This window comes from Ixodes scapularis, unplaced genomic scaffold (assembly GCF_016920785.2).
Source record: "Ixodes scapularis isolate PalLabHiFi unplaced genomic scaffold, ASM1692078v2 PGA_scaffold10__122_contigs__length_95168666, whole genome shotgun sequence".
Taxonomy (NCBI): Eukaryota; Metazoa; Arthropoda; class Arachnida; order Ixodida; family Ixodidae; genus Ixodes; species Ixodes scapularis.
Window position 1 is genome coordinate 45,144,912 of NW_024609836.1, and position 15,270 is coordinate 45,160,181.

The 15,270-nt window shown below is 43.9% G+C and overlaps 1 protein-coding gene across 8 annotated transcripts; it reads left to right on the top strand.

Moving 5' to 3' along the window:
* The first annotated feature begins 731 nt into the window (after positions 1-731).
* LOC120835955 lies at positions 732-14,964 on the top strand. 8 transcript variants are annotated; one of them, XR_006077223.1, is made up of 5 exons: positions 732-1,515; positions 2,859-3,042; positions 5,266-7,227; positions 8,038-8,094; positions 14,235-14,964. XR_006077223.1 is itself a non-coding variant. In XM_040206595.2 (5 exons), the coding sequence occupies exons 1-4, from the start codon at positions 1,293-1,295 to the stop codon at positions 8,088-8,090; spliced, it is 459 nt and encodes a 152-aa protein (XP_040062529.1). In that variant the 5' UTR covers positions 855-1,292; the 3' UTR covers positions 8,091-8,094; positions 14,235-14,964. The 8 variants fall into 8 exon arrangements, 2 of the variants coding, with proteins under 2 accessions (XP_040062529.1, XP_040062530.1); XM_040206595.2 differs by lacking the exon at positions 2,859-3,042 and having other exon boundaries at positions 855-1,515; positions 5,266-5,362; positions 7,147-7,227; positions 8,033-8,094; XR_005797943.1 differs by lacking the exon at positions 2,859-3,042 and having other exon boundaries at positions 999-1,515; positions 5,266-5,362; positions 7,067-7,227.
* Positions 14,965-15,270: the final 306 nt, after the last annotated feature.

A 15,270-nucleotide genomic window follows, 5' to 3' on the forward strand; every position in this document is an offset into this window, starting at 1 on the left:
TGGAGTGGCATCACCTTCCCCATCTTCCAATCAGCAGGCAACTCTCCAAGTAAAAGCGACTGGGAAAAATATTGAGATAATATCAAAGAGCAATACATTTTTGTGTTTTTGAGGAACTTTGAGTTAATGCTGTCGGTGCCAGCAGAGGAAGAAAGTTTTAAGTTATCGATTATTTTAACAATACCGAATGGGTCGACAAGTTCGGGTCCCATAGGCAAAAAATCACTCGCGTCAAATCTACAAGTAGGCGTGTTAATAACAGTCTGAAAGGACTTAATAAAAACATCATTCAAAACGCGAGCACATTCATTGCTAGGAATTACATCTCCGTTCCTGGCCTTGAGTGAAATTACGAATTTTTATTTTTTACTAACAACATTCCAAAACTGCTTTGGGTTAGTGGCTAACATAGAGGGCAGCTTAACGTTAAAGGGACCATGAAATGACCTTTTTACTTTTTCCAGATAACTTTTACATTAAACCGTCAATGTTCACTGAATGCCGAACAGGCATCCGTTTTCGTCTCGGTTTATTAACTTTTACACAAAAAATTATTGAAATATCGACTTTTTCATTCTCTCCAACTGACCGCAAAAGAAGCCGTGACGTAGACCGTTTCCGGAACCGGAAGTTCTCTCGGCAGTAGGAGAATGGGAGTGTTAGCGGCAACGAGTTGGGGTGCGCCGGTAGGTTTTACTGCGCTGATGTCACCGACGTATTTCCTGAATCGGGCGAGCGCCTATCCAGAGATCTGCCCGTGCCTAGATCTGGGGACAACGCCAGCGTAGGGAAAACCGCTCGTAGGGAATCCGTTCGGATGGTAGTGATGATGATGATAATCATGTCATATAACACCTGAGACTGTGGTCGAAGAAATTGGAAACTTTTTAGTAGAAGGATCAGACACAAAAAGGGACGTCTCAAACTCAGCTAACTGGTTTATTTCTCGACTATCCTATATCATGATTGACTTGCCCACTGGCGCCAACCTCCTCGCTGTTTTCAACGGTTCTCAGGTGCTCAGGTTGCCGGAGCGGCGTGTTTGAACCGTTTGAACCACAGGCACCACAGGTTTGAACCGTTTCAACGGGAGTAATGGCAAAACGGACGGAGTAGCACTGCGTGGCCTCGCAATCCCAGCGACCCGACGAGCTCGCAAAGCGGTGCTCGGAAGACGACGCTCCCAAAGCCGACGACGCGCACTCACCTCTGTGGACAGCGAAGAAACATCGTCGCACTGTGACAACGGCGACTAGTACACGGCGACTAGTACACGGCATAAGTACAAGTGCATGATTTGTGAGATGTGCTTCAAGAAAATCTACAACTTAAAGAGGCACCTAAAGGAGGTTCACGGGGACGCTGACACCAGCTGGATCACACTGTCCGCTGCCGCCTTGCATGCGATCTGTGTCCAACAGCTTTTGCATTCCATTGGGGACTTGCTGCGCCACTTTGAAGCGAAACACGGGATCGTCGCGAGGCGTGACAAGTTAAAGTTCAATTTGTTGAAAGGTAAGTGCGCTCGCTTAGTTTTCTACCTTTTGTACAGAAGAAAGATCAATAACAATGCCTACCACTGTTACAAAATACGGTGTGGGCCTAGAGCAGAAAGGATATAATTCAAGCTCTCGTTTAAAGACTAAAAAATCTGAAAAGAGACGACAATTCATTACCACAAATTTGCATCCGCACCAATGGTGACTATTGCGATTGCACAAAGGGAATACACTCGTCCTCTAATAGCACGAGCTGCCACATGAAATCCCAGCATATGTTGTCGTATCGGAAATTAATTAAAAGTGTATTGTTGGGCCAGTTTGGTCATCTCGAAAACATTGCAAAAGAAGAGGATAAGAACAGAAATGGCAACAAGCGTTACCATCTAGTATCGACTGACTGTTTAATGCGTGCTAAGAGAAGTACAAGAAGAAAGTTGGTTTGTTAATTTTTTTTTTCTTTCCTTTTCTCTTCTAGAGGGTTGTTCATCTTTCTAGAGCATCAAAATGCAACAATGCCTTTCTTTGAATCTCAGAGTGACACATTCTTTTCGATAGTGCCACTTGTCCTGTCTCTCTCTCGTCTTTTGTGCAAATTGTTTTCGAGATGCTTAAAGGGATACTACAACGAAATTTCGCCGCTCATTTTTTTGGTCTATATGTGTTCAAAAGAGCAGTATCACATAGAACATACCAATATCTTGTTAAAAAAGTCTCAAAAAGCAATTTTAAAACGAATTAAACGATTAGCAAAGAGCACCTGGTGGATGTCGCTAACGCCTCGCTTGTAATGCCCGTCTAGGAACCTTGACAGCTAGTGACGGAGGTCGTCTCGCTTCCGGCCACGACGAGAGAAGAGGGGCAGGAGGAACTCCCCTCTTCCCGAGAATGCCTTTTGTGTGTCGCAGAAGTCGCTATTGTCCCCCTTCAAGATTGCAGAAGATTAACCCGTCACTCAAAATTCCTACAAAAGCAGCCGCTTCGGTGGCTGGAACGACTAGGCCATCCTCTCGACGTCAGCCTCGCCGTAGCTTTGATCGTCTTGAGACGACCTACGTCACGATTGCGTTGGATGTCACGTGGTCTCCGCTGGGCCTTCTCCCAGCGCTTGCCAGAGTGGGCCGTTTATAACGAAAAATATAGCCACCAGGCTCAAAATACAAACGTGCGATTGTCATTTACAGATATTGTGGATCATATTCAACCTATTTTTGAACACGACGGGAATATTTCAAATTTCGTTGAAGTATCCCTTTAAAACTTGCTGTGCGGTAAGAGTTTATTCTTTCGTTCCCCTCTGAAAAGTGCTTTCAAAGTGGTAGTTTGTGACGTCGTATACAGAGCTCTTTTGTTCTGCAGGTGCACGGTCCTCAAAAAGCTTGCGCACCAACTGCACTGATCAAAGCTATGCAACTCAGAGTACTCCTGGAGAAGCGGCAATCAGTTCATTGCATGACGTTTCATCGACAGCTCAGATTACCTTTTTTTCTGTAATAAGCTGCATGAGACTGTCACTGCGACAGTCTCGTGCAGTGTCGGTAAGGTGGGTTAACATTTTTTGTAATGAGCCGCCGCGAAGCAGCGTGAACGCAGGCAGGCAGGCAGGCAGGCGGGTGGGTGGGTTAATGCATACCCCGGTGATACACGCAAGACGAAATGTCCCTACAGCGTGCAATTCGCATAACAAGCATCAATGAAACGATTGTGTTGACGAAACGTGTGTTCATGAAAAGTTGTCCACGAAACATAATTTTATGAAGCGAGTTTCGATGAAATGAAAGGGACCCTTTATGGAGTGGCATGCGCTGTGTAGCCGAAAACCCATATTTGACGTCATAAACGGTGAATGTGAAACATGGATATCTTGCGTTTGCCAACAATTTTGCACCAAATAATTGTCATATTTGGATTCATGGGGTAAAACCAGGCAAGAATTGACCTCCAACTATATTTTTAGGAACCACTTCAGCTTTCTTTAAGCCATGTTACTTTACAAGCATGACTTTCACATCAGGACATCAACAGGATCGCCTCCTAAAGCACACCTGTGCATGGGAATAGCCATACTTCCAGTGTATATACCTTATAACGTCCTGAAGGAGTATTTTACCACATGCAATTCATTTAGCACTGAATTGTTTGTGCGGTAACATACTTCCTCGTTACGTTAGGTCGAGAAAGAGTTGAATGAATGTCCGAGCCCTTTTTAAGATAAAATAGAATGTCAATTTTTATTCCTCGAGCCAACACTTGTTCTCGTGCATTGACGCTAAAGCTTGTGGATAGTGTTGCAAGTCGTGTTGCAAGTTGCACCAGGGAACGGTGACACGATAGCAAGGTAGAACAAGAGGTTTAATTTGGCGATCGACTCAGAGCCAGGTACGTGCTAGCCACGGGCGCAAGGCACGATTTCATGTGCACGAGCCGCGGAGCTCTATCTGCTCGGCTGCTCAGTGTAGCCAACATCTCCCCCATACAGAAGAGTCAAAGTCTCAGGGGAGCCTTGACGCATCGGCCACTTCTCGTCTGTGAATGAAGATTGCCTTCACATTCTATACGTGGCTCTTGAGCATCTCCGCTCTCAACGACTTCCGCAACCCACTTCTGACACCATGTTGCAAGTTGCGTCAGGAAAGGTGACACGATAGCAAGGTAGAAGAAGAGGTTTAATATGACGATCGGCTCAGAGCCGGGTACGTTCTAGCCACGGGCGCAAGGCACGAGTTCATGCGCACGAGCCGCGGAGCTCTATCTGCTCGGCTGCTCAGTGTAAGCTTAAGCACATAAGCTTAAGCACAAACCTAGCACACCTGATTGTAGCGGCTTTGGCCGTTGCCACAGGTATGTATGATGGGAGTATGGCTACCTGGGGAGTGAAGCAGAGGGGTCATAGTGTTACTCTAATATCCCGAGAGATAGCCCACCTAAAATGAATTAAAAAAAATGGCTCAAATTAAGGAGTGGGCTCACTTGCAGTGTGAAGCAATAATGGCTCGCCAGTCGGCAATGGTTCATTATATCTTGCCATAGCTAACTCGACACAATAACTAGACACGTTATCTCCCCAATAGTTAACTAAAAAGAAAAAAAAGCAAATGAAGCCAAAAACTGGGGTGGCTTACCTTTCGAGGCTGGGGCATCTCTCAGAATTTTATGGTAAGCATATATCTCACGTCTACAGTTTACATGGTACCAACACACTGGGGTTTTTCAGCTGCTCTTGTGACTGCCACTATAATGAGACTTGACTCTTTTCTAGGAGTGTATGAATACTTTAATATCGGAATACAAATAAAATAGTAAGCTCTCGGATGAATCGATTCGCGAATAAAATTCTTAGTGTTTGGTTAACCGTAGATTTAAAATGTTCTGTGAAAGATGCGCGATCGACATGGAGCCAAAGAAACTTGTGCTCCCTCTCCATTGTAGTGCGCACTTGCATTGAACTTATGAATATGCAAAACATATTTTTTTTTTTTTGTCCTTTCGTCACTCACATAGCAGGTGCACTTGCAAACACTACACATGTGGGGTGCAGTGAACCTGTTCTTGCAGACCGTAGTGTTTAGGAGTGCACCTACTATGTGGGCATTGGGAGCACAAAAAAACCATGGACTGCATGCTACAGCTAAAAGTCTGATTGGGATGTACATTTAGTGAAACAAACATGAAGATGTTTTAAAGCAGGGGGTATATGATGTGACTGACATACCACTCTTAATTCAGGCCATTTCATTTTAAGCTTTCTTTCTTCTCTGCCTGCCAGAATCCAGCGACTGGAGGGAGGCTAAGGATGGCAGAGAGCATGTTCGCTTCATTCTCCACGACGGACCCAAGGGACGAGATGAGGGTGTCCTGAAAAGGTATTACTACTGCCACCGCTCTGGATCATTTCAGAGCAAGAGGTAAATGACAACTGAGAACCCAGGGCACTTGTAAGACTAATGTGCAATGCTTAGCCACAATTCAAGCTACAGAGAAAGATGGCAAGGTGACAGTAGAGTACCAGGCAGAACACTACGGCCACCCGAAGGAACTGAAGCACCAGCGCCTCTTTACGACTGAGAAGGAGGCTTTAGCTGATAAACTAAAGCAAGGCATCCCCGCCCGTAAAGATCTGGTAGACGCACATTCTTCTGCTGGCAGTGAGATGGGCAGGCTACATTTGCTCTCAATGAAAGACATTGGCAACATCTCCGCCAAGCATGAAATTTTGACGAAAGAGCTACGGCACTGAACAAAGTCAGATTCCCCAGTCCTGTACTGACATGGAGGAAGGAAAACAAAAAGAGAGCTTTGAGCTTGCCCTGATGACTGTCCCTCAGAAAGAACGCCTCACAAAGCTTGGCCCCAAGTTTCTGTGCATTGACTACACTCATAATATAAATGGCCACAATCTGCAACTGAAGACTCATGACAGCTGCAGAAGATCAGTCAGGCATGCCATGCACATATTTGATCTCAAAGTAACTAGACACCAAGGCTATGAAACACTCCTTAAGGCCATAAAGGTAATGCATGGGAGGAAGTGATGGGCTGTGCCCAACATTGGATGCTCTGCTCGTGGCATGTAAGCCACGACTGGGCTCTGAAGTTGCAGTCAGTCCAAGATATAAGCAAACCCGTGACCGTCTTTGCGACGAGTTGTGGGCGCTGAGAAATTGCAAAGATGAGGGTCAATTCCAACGACCTCCGACAGGCTTCCCGTGTCAGAAACTAAGTGAAGAGGCTGATCCAAAACTAATTCAACAAGTACAGGAGTTTCTTCAGTACTTTGGGCACTACCATGGTGGCAGAGCCTAACAGTGGGCGCTCTGCTTCAGAAAGGGCATTCCTTTTAATACTACCAACCACTTGGAGGCAATGTACAAGGACCTGAAGTCACGCTAATGCATGGAACTCACAACCAGAGGCTTGACAAGCTGTTGATGATCCTCTTCGAACTGAGCCGTGACCGGCTCTACAAGCGTCCCAAGTCGCTCGTAAAAGGAAAAACGAATCGGCATGATGCAGCCCTTTTTCGGAGGCACCAGGAGGGGATGAAAATTCCAGCATCAGATGTAGAACAGCTGCAAAATGGCAATGGCTGACTTGTAAAGTCTCAGTCCCAGACAGAGAGAAGCTACCATGTTGAGAAGGGCGACCCCCGCCAGAGTTGCGTGCTTCGTTGCAGGGACTGTGATATCTTTATCGACAGTTACAAGTGCACTTGCAATGACAGCCTGATTTCATCATCAATGTGCAAGCATATTCACGCAGTAGCTTACCTGGGGATTCATGTGACGACCGTGGAGGAGGCCGACACTGAGCCAGGTGTAGAAATGCCATCAACAACACGTGAAGCAACAGGCTTTACGTTAGATGATGAGCCACAGTCCCTCTTGATGACATTCGGCAGGGTATTGAGTTTGGGATGGAGAAGACTCAACCAAATTCAAAGGACAACATATGTTTAACAATAAGTGGACTGAACAAGTCCCTCTCCAGGAAGAAATTGACAAGCTCTTCAAGCTCCCTGGTGTTGAAATACCGTACCAAGGCCCAAGAAGTACTTGACTCTGTTCCAGATGAGACTTCTCCAAAACCTAGGGTAATCCCTCACAAAAAAAAGATGGAAAAACAACCACGGTACTTTCCCCCCCAAAAGACGCCCTGGTTCTGGTCCCATGCATGGCAAACCTCCCACCAGCTTGGAGCAGCAGCACATCATGCAGGGCCTTGTAGCCAGGTGAGTTCCTACAGAAGGAGCAGCATCCGCTCAGCTCCATGTGGATGTTCCGAGCATGTCTGTGCTGGCCCTCAAGGAGCATGACTACTTTGCAAATCAGTAGTCGTGACAATTGGACTACAAAAAAGGGGCAGTATTCTTCTTGCAAAAAGGAATAGCGTGTTGGACAGCTTGGATTTCTTTCCACTTTGGAGAATGTCACGAGAGGCTCGAGCTAAAGGCAAGAGGGGCATCTCTTACCATCTTCCAACAGGTTACGTTAGGCGAGGCATTATATGCTGACCTTAATCGTAACGCTTTTTTAACAACCAGGGATTGGCAATTTTATTTCAGTTGATCCGGAACGGTTGTCTCTAAATTAACGGGCAACCATAGTGCCTCGAAATGCTCGTTTATAAGCGTGCCCCTCGCTGAAACCGGCACTTTTTTTTAGATAGTATTACTGCACGAGAATGTGCAGCTTTTTCCGCTTTGGAGAATGTCAAGAGGTGCTCGAGCTCGCCATTCTCCAACAGGTGGCTTATGTTATCAGCTGGTCTTAATTGGAAAAGTTTTAATGGCCAGAGCTTGCCAATTTAATTTCAAATTTATGCAGACAGGTTACCTCTAAGTTAATGAGTAACCATAATACCTCAAGTTGCCTGTTACATGCTTATTTTTTATTTTGCATACTGCTGCACGGGAATGTGAAAGTTGCAGTTCCCGCGACATACCAAATTATTTTAGTATGTGACTTATATGCTTTAGGATATAATCGTTTTCTTGCTAATAAGTGCCTATAATCACTGTTTCATTGTTTTGTGAGCCAAGAGGGAGTGACCACTGGCGACCACAAGCATGAGGATCTGCTACAGGAAGCATAATCATGTAAGTCATCCCTGTGTGCACGGGATAGTTTGTAACGGGCTAGGTGAGATTCAATTGCCAGCATTCTAAAAAGCGATAACTCAGAGGAGAGTAAAAGTACAAGCAAGCTGGTGAATTGCAGACGAAAAACTGAAACACCAGAAGGAAAAAGGACACGAAAAAAAGGATGACACACACACACACCGTCTCGAACACAGCTGAAGGTTTATTCTAAAACCACACCCTTTTATAACGGTACACCACAGTCAACGCCAAGAACCCTCACACCAAGTCACACACCCAGACTGTCAGCAAGAGCAAACAAAAGAAATGCACTCGACGCATCCATACGTGCCAAGGTCAAGCAACTGACAAAAAAAAAAATTGCATTGGTCAAAAAGTTTGTACTTGCTTGTGAATCACCATAGACGAGACACTTACACAATTACCAGCAGAACCAATACTAAGAGTTTCTTCTACCGCGCGTTTGAACTGATCTCGCTCGGCTTATCACCGTGGTGGCCATCCAATTCGGATGACAACTGTTGCAAACTTGTAAATGTACTACAGTTTCTGAATTTGGGGATTGCAGGAGAACACACCTTTTGTGCTCTATGATTTGCTCATTAACATAACATCCAGTTTAAACTATGTATGAAAACCCAGGTGCCAAAGGAATATTATAAACATTACCATATTGACATTCAGTGGCAGGATTCCTATGCGTTTTCCCGCAAACTTTTTCTACCTCTTGTGAAAGGAGTCGACCTACTTTATCTGAAGTCTTCAGAAGCACGTTCTCATGGTCACTCTCGTCGTCGTCTGAGGCCGTCTTGTCTTCACAGGCAATGTGAGACTCACTCTGAAGACAAATTCGGGATCTTCAGCATTGCTGCCGTCCGAACTGCTGCTAGGAACAGCTCTTTTTCTGGGAACCATCACCGCCATTAGCATTCCTCATGCGTGTCGCCATTTTAAATTCATGTTGCCAGGCCAACAACTGCTGTCAGGCTAAACACATTGCAAAAGTGCAAAACGCTTTTTTTTTTCTAGCACCCTTTTAGGTTGAAAATAGAAACCGAAACCAATTTTTGAATGTAACTTGTTTTTGACGCAGAGAGCAGCACAGCATGAGGGTGGACGAATGTGACTCGTCATTGGTGATATTTGTACAAACTAATAATGTGCACAGCTCGGACCAATGTAATTTAGCACACAGGTGGAATATAATTGTGACATTGTCTGTCCCTTTTTTTCTATCTCTTCTCATTTTTTTTTCCCCTTTTTTGACCACAGTGTCAACCGTCAGCTTGCCTGCACATAAACCTTTTTTTTTTTTTTCAATAAAATTGGCCATTTCTAGTTATATTAATGAACAGAGCTCACTTTAGTAAGAGAAAAAAAAATAGTTTACGTGTGAAAACCAAATTACATTTTAGGCCACTGTCTATTTTGGCAAAGGGAGACAGATAATACATAAGCCAAGTTTACTTCCTTCCCATTCCCTCATTTTTTCAGTCGTAATAAATGCCACGGTGGCCCAAAAGGCTGTTTGATGATATTGCACCAAAAGGAGTGGGCAATCACCCATAAAAAGTGTTGTTTCCTTAGCTGTGGGGGGGCTCAAACTTTTAGGTTGAGCTGCACCATCTAGATCAATTCTGTAGTAAATCGTAGCACGATAGGTCAAGGTAGCAATTTATGCGGTTCTTTCAAAGGGTTATGCGCATTTATACTCGTGCTGTATTTTTACAGATCAAGAGACTTGTATGACTGAATCATGCCAGCTGTGTACTAGCTTGTTGAAGGCGCCAGATAAATGACGACATAAGCCATTGACTTTAGTGGCACACCAACTTTTTGTCAAAGTGCCCATTAGAATTGTCAGAGGCAACGCTATCAACGCAGTTTGTCTGTGCAATGCCATCAATGCAGTTTGTCTGTACCACTGCCGTTCAAAGTCCGGTAGCTAGCCCAAATAGTCTAGCATCACATACGAGGTTCGTTGGCAGAAAATGCAAGAACAAATGAAATTCAGGCACCTTGTGCAGCCTCACCAACAAATGTAGACCACATACTGCAATGGCAAAAACACAGAGGTCGGCCGCTTCTGTCCACATACCTTCTGCGCATGCGCGAGTTTGCCGTTGTGTTGATAAACAAAGCACGCCGCACGTCGGTGTATACACTCTGCCAATTTGTAATTTATGTGATGAAGATTTCTACAAAACTAAAACATATTGGCTGTTGCTGAATTGTGCCAAAAACATTAAGGGTGATTTCAAATAAGATCGATCAAGGGGTGGCTGGTCGACATTTTCAATTCAATTGATATTTTTCTGTCATTGCTTAATATCCCGTATTTGCAACTCCAACACCCCATACGTGGCAAGGCGGGTACTTCCAAGATGGCAGAAGAGACGAAGATAGATTCTCCAGGATTTCACATGCACCTGCTTGTTCACGCTTGTCACTGCGCTAAAAATGACTCATTTGTGTACAAATGCAAAGCAGTTAGGGCAGGATCATATTACAGGTGACGGAGATATTGATGCGTGCTAGAAAAACGAGCATACTGATATTTAAAAGTTGCAGAAACCCCAACTTCCAAAGCTTTGTGGTGTGTGAGCGCGTTTTAGACACCAACCACGTCACTGTTTGTGGCAACATATTTTAGAGGGTGATGAAGATATTGTGTTTGCGCTTTGCCTGGCCATTAGTGCTCTAAAAAGTGAGCCGTGCACGGTGACCATCAAGCTCCAGAAGAGCAGCGTTCACAGTATTGATGTCTTCGTGTCACAGGCACGCAACTCGCTGCTCACCTTCTAGGTTTTAGTGTGAAAACCAAATTCGAAGTGCCATCTAGATTTTCGTTTACGAACTGTGTGCTCCATAGAGTGCTGTGGAACTCCATTTAGACGCTGAGCTTCAAAACATGTATTCCGCAAAATACACTGCAGTTACCATAGCAGCCGTGTCTATTTATTGTTGTAACTCAATATATAGGCTCTAAGCATCCTAAAAAAACCTGAAACCACATTCAAGAGCAGCCGATTTCCCTAGTAAAAGTACAATCAAAAATTTTTCCGCGCCTCTCTTTCTGCATTGTGGTGCAGTACACTAGAGGGTGCCACCAGACAGGAAGGCAGCAGGGGAAGGCACATGACAGTAAATCACGAGTGACGGTTTCCCGGCGGACTGACTTTTCGAAGCCGCGCATGGTGGCACCCCCTGGTGTTCTGCGCCATGGCACAGAAAGAGGGGCGTGGCACAATCTTTGATTGGACTTTCAATAGGGAAATCGGCCAGCCTTGAATTTAATTTTGGGTTTCTTAGGATGCTTAGAGCTTATAGATTGAGTTACGACAATAGACGGTATCAGAATCCACTTGAGTGTCCCTTTAACAAAATAATTTGTAATGGTTACACCCACCATGTCTAAATAATTTTCTTTGTTTCTGATTCTAAAAAGTATTAGTCTTCTCCTGGTGTTATTGTTTTAGTTATTTAATTTCAAAGATGCCTGCTCCAATAGTGAGCGTGAATGCGACCGTCTACCTTTATGTGATCGAAGATTTCTTGTGCGCCCAGATTCTTTTTCTGATGAAAAATAAACATGTTTATTTACACCGGACACTAGGCAATGACATATAAAAATATCAATTGACTTGAAAATGTTGACCAGCCATCCTTCGGTCAATCTTATCCCAAAATCACCCTTAAATTGTCCAAAACAGCCCAAACCTGCACCAAAATACCTCCAAAACTTTTTTTTAAAAATTTTTTTTTTTTTTATATATAATAAGTTTTTGTTGCGATACATGTTTTACTTTAATGTGGACTTTTCTGCTCCTAAGCTGCTTCAAAATGTACATGTTCTCCTCTTGAGCTGCTCCGAAAATTTTTTACAGAATTGGTTTTAACTGTCTTACTTAGTCATGGGCAGTAGCCATACTCAAGTTTACCTTAAAAGGACACTGCCCCCCCCCCCCCCTCACAAATTTTTTTTTAAATTTTTTGCCAGGCGTTTGAATACTATTTAAGTAATATTTTGCTACAGAGAAGACAGAATGCACCGACACCGTGAACGACAGTTCTGAAGTAGAGGTCCCACGCCCGTCATCCGCGAGTCCCACGAAACGTGAAAAGACGCCATGTTGAGAATTATGCAGTGAACGCACAGAATGCTTCCAATTGTCTGTGCAACCTTTTTTCTTTTTTTTTTTCTTTTTTTCAATTGACATATTTGCAGCTTTTTGGGAGTTACAAAACATGTTTCATTTTTTTTATACTTTTAGGATTCACTGTGTGCCTTCAATGACCCACGACTTTGATTAAATTTGATGGTCGTGTCTAAACCTTAGAAAACTGCCTTGGAAAAGAGAGTGAGCGCGACTCGATCGGCAGTTTTCGGGCGGAAAGAAACCGAATTTCGAGCTGCAAATTTTGTTCTAGGTAGTTCGGCTCTCATATGTCACATAAAACTAAAAACCTCGGCGAGCATAAATACCCTGTCAGTGTCCCTTTAAAGGGTCCCTGAAAAGAAAAGTTTTTTTTAAACAGTCTGGTTGGGACACGCAAGTCAAAAATCAAATCTTATGCGAAAAAAAAAAAAAAAAAAAAAATTTTTCTAGAGCAATATTGACGGCGGGAGTTTATTTGAAATTTTGTGTGCAAAGCCCATGAAGTCACGGGTCATTCCGGAATAACCATCTCGGTCGTGAAGGCAAAGCCGGTCCATTTCTACTCCATGTGCCCGAAACGCCAAGAGAAAACAAGTGGAAAGGAGGTAACTGCCGACTAAATGGCGTCTTGTGCCGTCATTATTGGTCTAAACGAATTTTTTTCGCATAAACTCATCTTTTGACACGCGTGTCCCAACTAGACTGTTCAAAGACTAACTTTTTTTTTTTCTTTTCAGGGGCCTTTTAAGGTGGATTGCAGCAGATGCTACGAGCCAGCACAACTAATTCTGTGCTGAGAGTGTGTTGGGCGACCTTCCGGCTTGGCGCAGCAATGCGCAATGTCCATGACACTCTGGCCGGGCGTGATGGCTTCTAGCATCAGCTGCGCTCCATCTTAATGCGAAATGGAGTGTGATTACTAGTAATGCATTACCGGTCAGTTGTTACTTTTTCCAATAGCTTTGAACTGTAACGTGCTACTCTTTATTAGCGGTACTTTGTAACTGTAACACTTACTTTTTTTATTGGGTAACTGCAACTTTTAAAGTGATGTTCTTTAAAGCCAAGTTCCATGTTCTTTAAATCCCCAAAAAGAGGGGGGGGGGGGGGGGGGGGGGGGGGGGCTTGCTGTTTATTCTTTTCTTGCAAATTTGATGTTATTCATTGTCTATTTTTGCTGTTGACCATAATGCATGCAGGGTTTCTCAGGGCTTGTGTCATAGGAGTGACAGCATATCTATAAGACCCATGGAGTGCTAAATGGCACACATAGAAACACTTTTCAAAGGAGGAAGCAGCCTTGCAAACAGATCAGTGTAGTCTGTATTCAAGAGAACACGAAATGAAGATGTCAAGACAGGTTGTTTGTTGTAAAACTGGTGTTTTTCTTGTTAAAAAAAACTTGAATTTCTTATTTGCTTTTTTCCACCGATTTTGAGAAACACTTTTTAAGGGTTACTTTTCAGTGTTTGCCGTCATACCAAAAACCTAGAACTTTACCTATAGTACATTGTTTTGAAATAACCTTTTAAGCCACCCTGGGGTGCTGCCGTTTTGGTGCCTGCCACCTGAGCCTTTTTTTCCCTGAACACTCATCATAGGTTAATACTAACCCTCAAGGAGGGAAGCACCTTCAATCTGTTGAAAATGCCAAAGTATGACAGGTGAGCAGCAGGTAACAAGTGATGAAAATTGCTCATCTGGACAAAATGTTTTTGGAGTCGAAATCGAGAGAAACATTTTTATTAGGTTTTCATTTGGCTGCCCTTGCAACAAACCTTACCTTGATCTTGTGTTAAACAATAAAGCTATTTGTACTGGACCCAGTGAAGTATATGTGATTGAATAGAGGTGGAGCCATTGGAATGGAAAGGTCAAGGTCCTGTGTAATTCAGTTCACTGACCATTGCAAGAAAATGTAGCATCCGCTGGTGGATTCTGTGACCTTTTGCTACAGCAATTATTGATTATGTGCAGGTACCTGGACCTCGAGACCGGTGGCCTTGGAGATGTCAGCAAGGCTACGGGGTGATTTGCTCACCGCGAGGCTGTGCAATTTAGTGGCATGGAACTAGTGCCTCATTTCGGAGATCTCCATGGCGAGTGAACAGTGTAAGGCTGGTGGGGCAAGAAGTTTATTGGAAGGTTTTGTCATGCCATGGTGATCAACATTCATGACAGGTTCATCTGCCGAACTAGCTATGCAATAGAGGCAAGCCTGCTAAGTCACTGGGATTAGTCGTCAGTGTGTGGCGCAGAGGACTTCTAGGGACAAGTCCAGGAGACGAACATGCAATATTTATATTCTGTCTATATTTTGGTGAACCAATGTTACTGTTGACATTTAAGTGTGGGACATTTCGCTTCTGCGGCAAAAGATATGTCAGGTGTGTAATGGGGTCCCACAAAAAATACCTATGCTTTGTCTTGAGCTATGTTCATAGAGACATGGCAAGGGGGGGCCAGAAGACTGATGAAAGTTGTGCCGGTGATGGTCACAGTTTGGGAGATGTTGCGGATGGCTATGTGATGGGGTGCTGTGACCTTTGATGGACAACTGTTTCACTGAGTCAAACTGTGGCAGTGTTTCTGCTATCTTGAGAGGCAGCATGGTAACGCATCAACACAGTGACAGATTTTACTTTAAACTCAAAATGGGGCACAGGAATAAAACAACTTGCTTGCCTCATCGAGGCACGTCTTCAAATGTGAACTAATATCTTGTCTTTTCAGTACCACCTTTTCTTTCTTTATTTTTTTCTTCATATTTTTTTTTTTATGTCTAGGCAAAAGAATCATGTTAAGGTCCGTTCACACTCTTGCAACCGAGTACGACCGAAAGAGACGAGACTGGTTTGTAAGCCTTTTCGGACCTCTTAGGACCGGATGCGCTGCAGTGGAGCTGGTCCTAAGACGAGACTTGTTAAAACCTCTTAAAATTTCTTGGGACGAGAGAACACGCTTTGTAATTTTCCAAGAAAAAACCGACCTGTGAAATACACCTTTGACGAAA